We start from the raw sequence: 14,624 nt of genomic DNA on the forward strand, positions 1-14,624 counted from the left end.
ATCCTCCAAGAAAACATCAATTATTCCCAAAACTGTCCTGTGAAGGATTTGAAAGGAATTGTAGTGAACTAACAACTGAAGAATTTGTTGGACCACTCATCAGATTAGCATGAGCAATTAGCATGAGTGATTAACATGCTCATTGATCAGTCTGCTCAAACACATCTGGGATTTTAATGTTATCTGTTCGAAGGACGGTTTCAGGAGAAACACAGTTGTGCCTCCACACAGCGGAAATTTTTTCTGACTGAACTCAAAAGGCTCATTGGATTAGCACAGACGATTAGCGTGAGCGATTAGCTTGCTCACTGATCATCATGCTCAGAGAACATCTGAAAGTTTTTTGGAACCACAGCTCTCACATACAGGCTCACTAAACTCCAGATATCAGGCTCCTCATATAAATTATGATGAACTAGATCATAATTTAATAATTTCTGTCAATAACAATGTTGCTAGTTATCAGTTTAAGCATGTGAAAACATGACAGTGATGTGCTGTGATGCATTAGTGGATTTGTTGAGGAGCACATGCACGTAATATTTTTTCTTTTCTCTCTCCCTTTGTTAGGAATATATTTAATATTGCAAAAAATATTGTGGTATCAGGTTTAAAACTACACTATATGGCCAAAAGTTTGTGCACCCCTGACCATGACACCCATATGTGCTTGTTGAACATCCCACTGCAGATTTATTCCCCCTTTGCTGTTATAATAAGCTCCACTCTCCTGGGAAGGCTTTCCACGAGATTTTGGGGTGTGACTATAGGGATTTGTGTTTATTCAGCTATAAGAGCTTTCGTGAGATCAAGCAATGATGTCGGGAAAGGAGGCCTGGAGTGCAGTCAGTGTTTCAGTATTCCAGAGAGGTCAGGGAATGTTTCCAGAAATGCCCCTATATCACAAAGTGAGCTCCATGGTTTGCTAAAATTGGAGTCGAAGTACTTGAGTGTCCTACACAGAGGTGTAGGACACTCAAGTACTTCGACTCCAATTTTAGCAAACCATGGAGCTCACTTTGTGATATAGGGGCATTTCTGGAACTACAATTCTGGACTACATGACCTCAAACTTGACTACAGTTCTGGACTAAATTTCTGGAACTACAATTCTGGACTACATTACCTCAAACTTGACTACATTTCTGGATCACTGTGAATATTCTGGGAACTGTATGCCCACTGTCTGTCTATATGTTGTGTTAATTTGCTTATCTGTTGATGTCTGTGTGCACTTTTATGTTTAGTTGTGTGTCAATTTTTTAATACTGCACATTTGGAGTTTGGGGAAATGCAATTTCAGTCCTCTGTGTAATTCTGTTACATGGTCTGATTGACAATAAAGTTCACTTTGACTTTACATTGTCATGCTGGAACAGGTTTGGGCCTTTTACAACCCCAATTTGGGACACTGTGTAAAACGTAAATAAAAACAGAATATGACCAACAGAATATCCCCAAATTCTTTGCAAGTTTACACTGAGGAACATTATTCTTAAATTGTTGCACTGTTTGTCCACACAGACTTCCACAGAGCGGTGAACCCCTCCCCATTTTTACTTCTGAGAGACTGCGCCTCTCTGGGATGCTCTTTTTATACCCAATCATGTTATTGATCTGTTGCCAATTAACCTTTTTTTTTTTTTAGCATTGCACAACTTTTTCAGTCTTTTGTTGCCCCTGTCCCAACTTTTTTTTTTGAAACGTGTTGCTGATATCAAATTCAAAATGAGCATATATTTTTCAAAAACCAATAGAATCTTTCAGTATCAACATTTGATATGTTGTATACTATTTTCAATGAAATATAGGGTTTCCAAGATTTGCAAATCATCATATTATGTTTTTCATTGATGTTTTACACTGTCACAAATTTATGGAATTGGGGTTGTAGTTCCAGTGAAGCTCCGGTTTCCCCCACAGTCCAAAGACATGCAGGTTAGGTTAACTGGTGACTCTAAATTGACCGTAGGTGTGAATGTGAGTGTGAATGGTTGTCTGTGTCTATGTGTCGGCCCTGTGATGACCTGGCGACTTGTCCAGGGTGTACCCCGCCTTTCGCCCGTAGTCAGCTGGGATAGGCTCCAGCTTGCCTGCGACCCTGTAGAACAGGATAAAGCGGCTAGAGATAATGAGATGAGATGAGATGAGATGAGATGAGATGAGATGAGATGAGATGAGATGAGATGAGATGAGATGAGTTCCAGTGAAAGGAAATTGTAATGCTATAGCATACAGAGACATTCTGTAAAATTGTGTGCTTTCAACTTTGTGGTAACAGTTTGAAGAAGAACCACTTATGGGTGCGATATGGTCGGGGTGCACATACTTTTGGCTGGATAGTCTATTATTTCTTACTATTTGTAGGGTTCGGCAACAAAACCCAATGATAATAGGCCACCAGTTTATACCAATTATACTTTATGATCGGTATCTACTGAACTGAATCGCAACGCAGATTTCGGTGCTAAATTTCGATGCCACTTAAATGCACCACAATAAAGCTGATTTTATATTGGGATATTCACTGTATATTCAAGATTCTCTATACTATTTCTCAAGAAATAAACACACAAAAATGACAAAATTTGCAGTTTCTTACTTAGTGGAACAAGAACCAAGTACAATTGAAAATATTTTTAACATTTTCTCCTGTTAAAGCCATCTGCAGCTAATCTTTCAAAACGCAGGGCCCCAGTGCTAACCCTAATCCTCACCCTCTGAAAAGTGCATGACCTCGGCAACTATGTAAGCGTCTACTCAGATTATAGTCATCACCAGAAATCCAGAAATTGAGATTTCCTCATTCTGAAGGTTGTAGTGGTGGGCCATAAGACTCACTGGAAGTGCACTATTACATTACACTCACTGGCTCCTTTATTAGGTACACCCATACATCTGCTGTTTTATGCAGTTATCTAATCAGCCAATCCCTTGACAGCAGCACAATGTATAAAATCATACAGATACAAATCAAGAGCTTCAGTTAATGTTCACTTCAAACATCAGAATGGAAAAATTGTGATCTCAAAGTGTGACTTTCTTTCACTGTGGCATGGGTGTTAGTTTGAGCTAGATGGACTGGTTTGAGTATTTCAGAAACTGTTGATCTCCTGGGGTTTTTACACACAACAATCTCTCAAGTTTACACAGAATGGTGCGAAAAACAAAAAACATTGAGTGAGGAACAGTTCTGTGGGTGGAAACAAACGCTTTGTTGATAAGAGAGGTCAGAGGAAAATGGACAGACTGATTCGAGCTGCCAGGAAAGATATAGAAACTCATAGCAACTCTTTACAACCATGGTGAGCAGAAAAGCATCACAGCATACAACAGCAGAAGAACACATTGGGTTCCACTCCTGCAACCAAGAACAGGAATCAACAAGAAGTTCCTATTAAAGTGGCTAGTGAGTGTATATTACATTATATTACTGTATGAGTACAGTAATAGCCTACACATTATTTATTTATTTATTTATTTTATATAGCATATATTTTATTAATGATAATTAATGGTATACTTTTTTAAATGAGTAATTACATAAATTCATTGTGCCACATAAACCCCAAGGTTAGTCTTCGCAACAACAGTGGATATAAAAAGTCTATACACCTCTGCTAAAATGGCAGGTTTTCTTGTGATTAAAAAAAATGAAACCAAGATAAATCCTGTCAGAACTTATTCCACCTTTATTGCAAAATTGCAATCTATACAAAGAAGGTGAAAACAAATCAGAAACTGTTCAGGGGGGAAAAAAAGAGAATCATACAAAAGCCTGGTTGCATTAGTGAGCACGCCCCTAAACTAATACTTAGTTGAAGCACCTTTTGATTTTATTACAGCATTCAGTGTTTTTGAGTAAGAGTCCATCAGATTGGCACATCTGCACTTGGCAATTTTTGCCCACTCCTCCTTGCAAAAATTTAACAGATCTGTCAAATCACAAGGACATCTCCTGTACACAGCTCTCTTCAGGTCAGCCCACACATTTTCAACTGTATTAAGGTCTGGGCCATCCCTGAACACCGATTCTCTTTTGGTGAAGCCGCAGCTTTGTTGATTTAGATTTATGCTTTGGCTTGTTGTCATGCTGAAAGGTGACATTCCTCATCACCGTCAGCTTCTGTGCAGATGCTTGAAGGTTTTGTGACAAAATAGACTGGTATTTGGAGCTATTCATGATTTCATGACTAAAGCCACAGAAGAAAAGCAGCTCCAAAGCATGATGCTGCCTCCACCATGCTTTACTGTGGGTATGGTGTTCTTTTGATGATGTGCTGTGTTATTTTTGTGCCAAACATATCTTTTGGGATTGTGGCCAAATAGTTCAACCTTGGTCTCATCAGACCATAATACATTTTCCACATGGTTGTGGGAGACTGGATATATCTTTTCGCAAAGTTTAGCCAGGTTTGTATGGTTCTTTATAAGTAAAGGCTTTCATCTTGCTACCCTACCCCACAAGCCAGTTATACGAAGAATGTGATTGATTGTTGTAACATGTAGGGAACAACCAGTACTTTCCAGGACATCCTGCAGCTCCTTTAATGTTGCTGTAGGCCTCTTGGTGGCCTCCCTGACCAGTTTTCTCCTTGTCTTCTCATCAGTCTTGGATGGATGTCCTGATCTTGGTAGAGTCACTGTGTAGCCATATTTTCTCCACGTGTTGATGACTGCCTTCACTGTGCTCCATGGGATATTTCATGCTTTGGATATTTTTTGTAATGATTGATACCTTTCAATGAGGAATTCTGTTCATGTTTTGAAAGCTCGTTGTGGACCATGGCTTTTGGAGTATGATGCAACCAAGAGGATATCAGAATAATTCTACAGAAACAGCCAAACTTTATCTGAGGTCAATCAGAGACACTTTAATTGATGTCAAGTGGATACTAACTACTATTTAAGATGAGACTGAATGTGATTGGGTGGTGTAGTGGTTAGCACTGTCGCCTCACAGCAAGAAGGTCCTGGGTTCGAGCCCAGTGGCCGATGAGGGCCTTTCTGTGTAGAGTTTGCATGCTCTCCACGTGGGTGTGCTCTGGTTTCCCCCAAAGGCATGCAGGTTAGGCTAATTGGTGACTCTAAATTGAGTGTGAATGGTTGTCTGTGTCTATGTGTCAGCCCTGCGATGACCTGGCGACTTGTACAGGGTGAACCCTGCCTCTTGCCCATAGTCAGCTGGGATAGGCTCCAGCTTGCCTGCGACCGTGTAGGACAGGATAAGTGGCTACAGATAATGAATGGTGGATTCTGAATACAGCCACATCCTTGATTATTAAAGGTTGTGCACAATGATGCAGCCAGGTTTTTGTATGCTTTTTATTTTCACTTTTTACCCTAAACAGTTTCTGATTTGTTTTCACCTTCTTTGTATAGATTGCAATTTTGCAATAACAGTGGAATAGGTTCTGACAGGATTTACCTTGGTTTCATTTTTTATCACAAAAAAACTGCTATTTTAGCAGGGGTGTGTAGACTTTTTGTGCCTACTGTACAACAAAATGATGTTGAAATCAAGTGGCTTTTTACTGCATTTTTTTCCAACAAACGAATTGAAATAAAACTTAACATTTTTTATTCACACTACATTATACTCCATACTTTCTATGAAAGACACAACTCATCTCATCTCATTATCTCTAGCCGCTTTATCCTTCTACAGGGTCGCAGGCAAGCTGGAGCCTATCCCAGCTGACTACAGGCGAAAGGCGGGGTACACCCTGGACAAGTCGCCAGGTCATCACAGGGCTGACACATAGACACAGACAACCATTCACACTCACATTCACACCTACGCTCAATTTAGAGTCACCAGTTAACCTAACCTGCATGTCTTTGGACTGTGGGGGAAACCGGAGCACCCGGAGGAAACCCACGCGGACACGGGCAGAACATGCAAACTCCACACAGAAAGGCCCCCGTTGGCCGCTGGGCTCGAACCCAGGACCTTCTTGCTGTGAGGCGACAGCGCTAACCACTACACCACCGTGCCGCCCAGACACAACTCAATTTAATAAAATCAATTTAATAAAATATCATCAATTTAATAAAATATTTGCCCTCTGGTGCTATGAAAAGGACATTAAGCCTAGGTCACAACCGGACATACGATTTTTTGGCCGTGCAATTTTTGGCGTTTCCCAAATCGCTGCGTTTTTTTTTTTGTTCATGGAGAAAGACGTGCGTTGGCCGTAAGTTTGTCTTGCAACCTGAAAAAAAAACGTAAGTGCCCGTAGAGTTTGTTTGACATGACAAAGAACCTCTGCGGCCGGTCCACGGCTCGAAAATCAGCACGTCACACACGCGCTCTCGTGCGTTTCACGCGCGCCCTCCGTGCGTTTCTTGCACGTAGACCGGCCGTAGGAGCACGTACGGCCGATTGTGACCGAGGCTTTACAGGCAACATAAGCATCACTGCACCTCAAGTACCATTGCTAGTTAACATTACACCTGATCTGATGGCAGCAGACTCCTACCATTAGCTAGTAGCTACCTTAACATAGTTAAAATGCCTAAATGTATATTGACCAATTCAAAGTTCAAATCTCCCTTAGAAATAAAAAAAAAAGCTGTTCTTTAATGTCGTACACATTAATTTTGTTCTTTTAAATAAAGAAAGTATCGGGTCAGGCAGTGTTTCGGCACCGACACTGTTTTAAAAGTATTGTTTTAGCACCGTTATTGGAAAAACTCAAACAATACCCAACTCTAATTCTGAAACAAAACATATTTAAGATTATTAGGTTTATTTCTTTTATCTGTGAAATGAAAAATCCTGCAGCTTGGTGTTCATCCTGCTGTCATTATATCATCACAGAGATATTAATGGCTTGTATTTCACAGGATTAAATAATAATAATAATAATAATAAACTCTCTCTCTCGCTCTCACACACACACACACACACACGCAGGCAGATGTTGAGGTTTTACAGCAGGCGAGGGTTTTTCCTGGCACTGAATAAAACAAAGGTGACAGAATTCCTTACAGAGGGAAAGATGTGATTGATGGAACATACCAATTAACACAGCAGGGGGAGGAGAGGGAATTGGGGGGTGGCGCGTTGGAGCAGTGAGGATGATGAAGATGATGATGCAGACAAAAATAATGAAGATGAGTCATCCTGTATAAATACTGCTGTGTTTGTTGACGCTCTAATCAAGTAACCTTTACTTGTTACTTAAAATATTAACACACACACGCACACACACCTGAACACTGTGTTGTGTTTGTGGTTCAGTAAAAGTGCAGCATGCATGGTAATGTTCTACCAACTTCAAAGCTGATAAAATAAAATAGCACTGAGTCACCTCCTAAGAGTCATTTCTGTATGAATAAACATATCTGTTTATTCATCCATCCACATTCTACATGACCACAAACTGTAAATAAATATGACACAACCACCTATGAAACCCTGAGGCGGGATCCCACCAGCAGTTTCAAAAAGAAAGTTGTGAGCTGCCTACAACAACTAGAAAAGGACCATGCCATCAACTGATCTCCGTACTACAGACTGTATCCTGGGGAAGCCATTCCTCTCATTTATGGACTCCCCAAGATTCACAAGGAAGAAGGTCCACTCAGACCCATCAGTAGCAGCATAAACTCGGTCACCTATAACACTGCCAAACAGCTAGCCACCATCCTGGCTCCTCTTGTCGATAACACGCCACATCACGTCAATAACTCCCAAGATATTGCCACTAAAGTTCCAGACCTTAAGCTAGACTCAGATGAAACCATGGTTTCCTACAATGTCACTTCTCTTTTCACCTACATTCCCACCACAGAAGCAGTCAAATCGGTTAGGAAACGACTTCTTCAAGACAGCACCTTACCGGACAGAATGAATCTCATCACGGACCACATTTGCACCCTGCTTGACCTCTGCCTGACCACCACCTATTTCTAGTTCAATGAATGCTTCTACAGACAGAAGCATTGGATGTGGCATGGGCTCACCGGTGTCCACTATAGTAGCCAATCTACACATGGAGGAAGTGGAAAACAAAGCTTTGACCACTTTTTCAGGAGTCACTCCCAGCCACTGGTTCAGGTATGTGGATGACGCCTGGATTAAAATCAAAACCCATGAGGTGGAAGCCTTCATACAGCACATCAATGCAGTGTCAATCAATATCAAATTCACTCAGGAGGACGTCAGTGGAAACAACCTCGCCTTTTTGGACTGTAGCGTGCACATCAAACAAGACAGAAGCCTTAGCATTGAGGTCTACCAGAAACCCCCTCACACAGAACAGTACCTACTGTTTGACTCTCACCACCCACTGGAACACAAATTGGAGGTCATTATGACTTTACATCACAGGGCTCAGAGCACTCCTACAATGGTAGAGGGAAAAGAGAAGGAGCAAAAACACATCAAGGAAGCACTTCAGAAGTGTGAGTATCCCAACTGGGCTTTCGTCAAGACCAGGAAAAGAAACATAACAGACAGGGAAGAAAACTGCAACAAACGCAAGAACATTATCATTCCCTACATTTCTGGACTATCTGAGAAACTCAGGAGGATCTTCTACAAACATAACATCCCTGTACACTTCAGACCCAGTAACACTCTGAGGCAGAAATTGGTCCACCCCAAGAACAGAACACCCAGACACAAACAGGACAACACTGCATACTCTACGCAACTGAACTGTGTAGAGTACGCAATTCAATGCAGTGAGGAACACATGGACCTGTATATTGGGGAAACAAAACCACCACTTCACAGGTGCATGGCTCAACACAGAAGAGCCAGTTCCTCAGGCCAGGACTCTGCAGTCTATCTTCATCTCAATAACAAAGGACACTTGTTTCAGGACTGCAATGTACACATTTTAGCCAGAGAAGACTGGTGGTTTGAAAGAGGAGTAAAAGAAGCCATCTTCATCAACCTGGAATGACCATCACTGAACAGAGGCGGTAGTCTGAGGCCCTGTCCACACGGCAACGGATTCAGGTGAATCCGATACAATTGTTTATCGTTTCGGCCTGGCGTCCACACGGCACCAGCGTTTTGGGTGCCCCAAAACGCAATCTTTTGAGAACGGGTTCCAGAGTGGAAAGATCTGGCAACGTTGCCGTTGCGAAGTCATCTGGATGAGTAGAACGGATTTGTTTACGATGACGTCACAACCACATGACTGTCAGTGCTTCACGCCGGGTAGAAGTGTAACGAACTCGATGCGAGTTGTCAACAAATCCTATAACTTGGTTCATGAAACGAGCTTACAAAATATTTTCACTGTGAATATTTATTGTGTAATGGTGCAAAGAGAGAGAGAGAGAGAGAGAATAGCCCTTAGGGCAGAGTCAATCCCGCCAGCAAAAATAGGGAAAAAAAGGAGCGATCTCACCTCTTCAGATGTTGGTTTAAGCCCTACAATACATTCCTCAAAAAGGGCGTAGAACAACAAATTAATCCATCAACGTGTAGCATTCAATTTATTCCGGACCATTAAAGACGCCGCCTTCCGCGTAGAATCATACGTCATCCTCGCCGCCATATTGGATCGGTCAAAGCGGAGAATAAAGATGCCTCATTCATGTCCTGCGTTTAACTGTACCAACAGGTTTACCGTCCAAACGAGATCACATGGGATTACCTTTCACAGGTGAGACTGGAAAAATACTTTTCATTGTATTTGGTCATTATAACGTAATTTTACGAACAGATTTTTCTGACTTTGTGGCTAATATGAAGTCTCGCGCATAATAGTTTATGCGCATGCGTCCTTACTTCTTCTATTGTTCTGGTGTCTCCGAAGGGACCGTCTTACAGCGCCCCTAGAGGTGTGGCATGTGTATTGCATCATTTTCAGCAAGCGTTGCGTTGCCATATGGACCTGATATTTTACTGATCGTTGCCCATTTGGACGCGATATTTTTTTAAATAACATCTCGTTGCCGTTGTCGTGTGGATGTAGCCTGAGACACCACTTATCAGCCACATACAATGCAGTCCTTGGCACACTTCCCAGAAAACTGAATACACATCCACACCAAGACTCAGCTGACTTCAATGACTCACATGATGGCAGAGAGAGACAACAACCCACAGATCACCCTAACGATCCTCTAGGCTGCTAACACCGTTCACCCCCGGCCTCCAGTGACCCTAACACCTACAGGAGGACTGAAAGGGTAGTGGAGAACCATGTGACCTCAACAACTCCTTAGGGTTGCTTTTGATCCACTAGAGGATAAATAACTGGAACCCCCCACTAGTCAGACAGAACTGAAGAAGCCTTTCGGATGAGAGGGAGGTGAAACGTCTTCAAGAATTTCAAGCAAGTCCAGTTGCCTTCTTTAGCACCTACGACAATCAAGTCTGAGATGTTGTTCTGCCAGAATGGATCATTTTTAAAGAATATTGATTTTTATGAAATGTTGAAACCTGATCAATTAGAAAACAGGTCATAATTACATGTCAAACGTTTTTACTTTTTTTTTCATTGTTTTTTAATGGTGAGATGCCAAAATTTCTGGAAGTGATCCAGATAGCTGCTCTGACACACTGTCAGGTTCTAAAGTAAGCTGATGCAATTTACCTTTTTTATGTACTTCAAAACCAGCATTAAAAATGCTCAAAAAAATCATCTTTCACTAATCACCACTTATGATGGTGAAATAAGTTGCCATGGTCCAATGTTACTGCAGCAGTAATAAAAATATTACAGTAATAAATAAATCATTCAGATCAGGAAGAGTGTATGTTTAAGGATATTCATTTTAGTTAGAAGTCATCGAGATCCTCTAAACATATTGAACATTGAATATTGAACACATTCCTCTTAAACAGATGTGTCTCCTCTCCAACACGTAACAACTGGATTCAGCTGTGTGTAATGTTTGAAAAGTGACAATTCACCTTGAAATCCTTCCACATGACCTGGATATGTATCTTAGACTTTATTAATGATGTTAATGCTTCAGCTCAGTGTGATGACTATGGCCAGGGTTTAATAATTGATTTATTTATCATTCATCACCTTGTTCCTTAGTTATTTATTCACATTATTATTTTTTAAGAAAATGTCGATTTATTGATCAGCAGCACAGCAGTGGATGGAAGCAATCTTGTTTTTTTTTTTTAATTTGCTGAGCTGAAACAACACTCATCTAAATCCTGAAGTCATCTGTGTGAGTTTAACCATCACCTGAAACAGAAATCTACAGGAAATAAACATCCATTTTAATAATTATAATAAGACATTTCATTTACTGAGTGCTGCTCCAAATCCTGGGAATAGTTTATGAAAATAATTATAAAATGTAACAGAAGAAGTCAGAACAGGACAGACTGAGGATGAGCAGCAAGTCTCAGGAGATTAAGTGTAATTTAGAGGGATTACATTTAATCACATATGATTGATTGTATTTAATAAATAACATGCTGAGACAGAAAGGTCATGTTTCACATGAACAAGAGAATGTGAGCAAAGACATGAGACCTGAGGCACTGACGGAAATGATGATGATGATGATGATGATGATGATGATGATGATGATGATGATGATAATGATGATGGTAAATGACTCATCCTCAGTGATGATACTGTTACATTAATAATACTGTAATAATAATAATAAGAAGAAGAAGAGACTTTTATTTATTTCTGTCGAAATATATTGTTTTATTTTGCTATTTTGTAAAAGTGAACGAAAGAGCATATAATAGTACTCTTACTTTAGCACTAACTAGTGTTGTATTACTGTATGACTGTATTACTTGTTCTAAACTTCTTTTTCATTTGTTTACGCATAGACTATGCTTAGATCTCCAGCTGGGTTTAAATTTGGCCTGTTTTTGTTACGCACCTACTATACAACCGCTATAGCACCACTATACAAACTATTATACCACCACTATAGCATCACTATACACACCACTATAGCACCATTATAAAATCCACTATACACACCACTATAGCACCACTATACACACCACTATACAAACCATTATAGCACCATTATAAAATCCACTATACAAACCACTATAGCACCATTATACAATCCACTACAGCGCCACTATAGCACCACTATGCACACCACTATACAAACCACTAAAGCACCATTATACAATCCACTATAGCAGTACTATACAAACCACTATAGCAGCACTATACATACCACTATACAAACCATTATAGCACCATTATACAATCCACTATAGCACCACTATACAAACCACTATGCAAACCACCACAGTACCACTATACAAACCACTATAGCGCCATTATACAATCCACTATAGCACCATTATATAAACCACTATGGCACCACTATAGCAGCACTATACAGCCACTATAGTACCACTATACACACCACTATACAAACCACTATAGCACCACTATACACACCACTATACAAACCACTATAGCACCATTATACAATCCACTATAACACCACTATACACACCACTATAGCGCCATTATACAATCCACTATAGCACCACTATACAAACCACTATAGCAGCACTATACATACCACTATACAAACCATTATAGCACCACTATATGTTTGTGTTTGATGTTGACTGACACAACACAGATGTTGATTCACAGATAGTTTTGAAGCACACCAGAATCACACGTCTGACTTTTCACACAGCTCAGGAACAGAGGCTTACAGAATCACACAGAATTAGTTCAGTATCAAAGTACAAACAATTCTGTGTCAGAGTAGAATCAGTTCCGTAGAGCACAACCAATGCAGTACCATGTTAGAATCAATTCAGTATAATATTAGAATAAATTCAGCAGAGCAGTTCAGTATCACAGAGGAATCAATTCAATATCACAACAGATTTAGTTCAGTATCAGAGAGGAATCAATTAAGTACTCTACAGAATCAGTTCAGCATCAGAGAAGAATCAGATCAGCAGCAGTGAGGAATCAGTTCGGGATTAAAGCAGAATCAGTTCAGTATCAGAGAAAAATCAATTCAGTACCAGAGCAGAATCAGTTCAGCAGTGGAGAAGAATCAATTCCTTATCAGAGCAGAATCAGTTCAGCAGTGGAGAAGAATCAATTCCTTATCAGAGCAGAATCAGTTCAGCAGTGGAGAAGAATCAATTCCTTATCAGAGCAGAATAAGTTCAGTATCAGAGCAGAGTCAGTTCAGCATCAGAGAAGAATCAATTCAGTATCAGTGCATAATTAGTTCAGCAGCAGAGCAGAATCAATTCAGTATCAGAGCAGAATCAATTCAGTATCAGTGCATAATTAGTTCAGCAGCAGAGCAGAATCAATTCAGTATCAGAGCAGAATCAGTTCTTCAGTATCAGAGCAGAATCAGTTCTTCAGTAACAGAGCAGAATCAATTCAGTACCAGAGCAGATTCAGTTCATCGGCAGAGAAGAATCAATTCCGTATCAGAATAGAGTCAGTTCAGTATCAGAGAAGAATCAGTTCAGTATCAGTGCAGAATCAGTTCTTCCGATTCAGAGCAGAATCAGTTCAGTGTCGGAACAGAATCAATTCAGTATCAGAGCAGATTCAGTTCATCAGCAGAGAAGAATCAATTTGGTATCAGAGCAGAATCAATTCAGTATTAAATCAGCATCAGTCAGGCCATTATCAACAGTGCATGATGATGATGATGATGATGATGATTATATCAGCCACAACATTCGGATGAAGTAGTGCAGTGATAAATCACGTGTTCGTTTTAATACAGAGAGAGAGAGAGAGAGAGAGAGAGAGAGAGAGAGCAGGTTTGTACTTGAGCATGTTTGATGATCTTAGCCCTTAAGCGTTAGACCTCTTCTAAATAATAATTCTCTCTCTCTCTCTCTCTCTCTCTCTCTCTCTCACACACACACACACACACAAAGTGGCGCGCGTGTGCAACATCAAAAGATGCGAGGCTGAGTGAAGTTGCCGACTCACAGTTCGCGAGCTCGTAACGCCGTTAGATCAGCGCGCGCCTTCCGAGCGTGCCGTTAACTAAAACATAAACAAGTTTGGCGCGAGCTGATGATAAGGCACACAAACGCTGCGAGGCATACAGTACCGGCGCCACAGCACAACTCAAGGGCAAGCAGCACACACACACACACACACACACACACTTACATCTCAGACGCCGGCTGGTGCTGATGGCTACGGCAGAGCAGCGCGTGTCCACACGCCTGACCCATCGCGCATCGCGGCGCTCGTGCAAGGAGACAGAGAGAGACAGAGCGCGAGCAGAGTGTCTCCGGGAGTCTCGAGCTCGAGGAGGTGGAGGGAAGCTGTAAAGGCTTAAAAGAAGAGGAACAGCCCTTCTCTCTCTCTCTCTCTCTCTCTCTCTCTCCCCCCCCCCCTTCTCTGTCTGTGTGTAACTGATATGTGCGTTGCTTCTAGTTAGAGATGGATGGATGGATGGATGGATGTGCATGCCTGCTTTGCTGTCCTCATGCACCTCTGAGGTTTTGACTGATTTATCAGTTCATCTGAAATCAATAAGACAGAATTGCACTGAGCCAATAATCTGCACTCTGACCTCACTGTTACAACATGACAACTTCTGGCACACTGTACCAGATCTGCACATGACTTCATCAGAAGTTCCTGTGAAAATTACCACGTTTAAGCAAACACACATAATATCAAGGGTGTAATGTC

The 14,624-nt window shown here is 40.9% G+C and overlaps 1 protein-coding gene across 1 annotated transcript in view; it reads right to left on the minus strand.

The window, feature by feature from the left end:
- LOC132900991 (cGMP-dependent 3',5'-cyclic phosphodiesterase) overlaps positions 1-14,223 on the minus strand; it is a 542,454-nt gene extending 528,231 nt beyond the window's left edge. The window contains exon 1 of the mRNA XM_060943407.1: positions 14,094-14,223. Coding sequence (XP_060799390.1) covers positions 14,094-14,158 — 65 coding nt within the window. The 5' untranslated portion in view covers positions 14,159-14,223. The remainder of the gene's footprint in view (positions 1-14,093) is intronic.
- Positions 14,224-14,624: the final 401 nt, after the last annotated feature.

This window comes from Neoarius graeffei, chromosome 16, assembly GCF_027579695.1.
Source record: "Neoarius graeffei isolate fNeoGra1 chromosome 16, fNeoGra1.pri, whole genome shotgun sequence".
In the NCBI taxonomy this organism is placed as follows: Eukaryota; Metazoa; Chordata; class Actinopteri; order Siluriformes; family Ariidae; genus Neoarius; species Neoarius graeffei.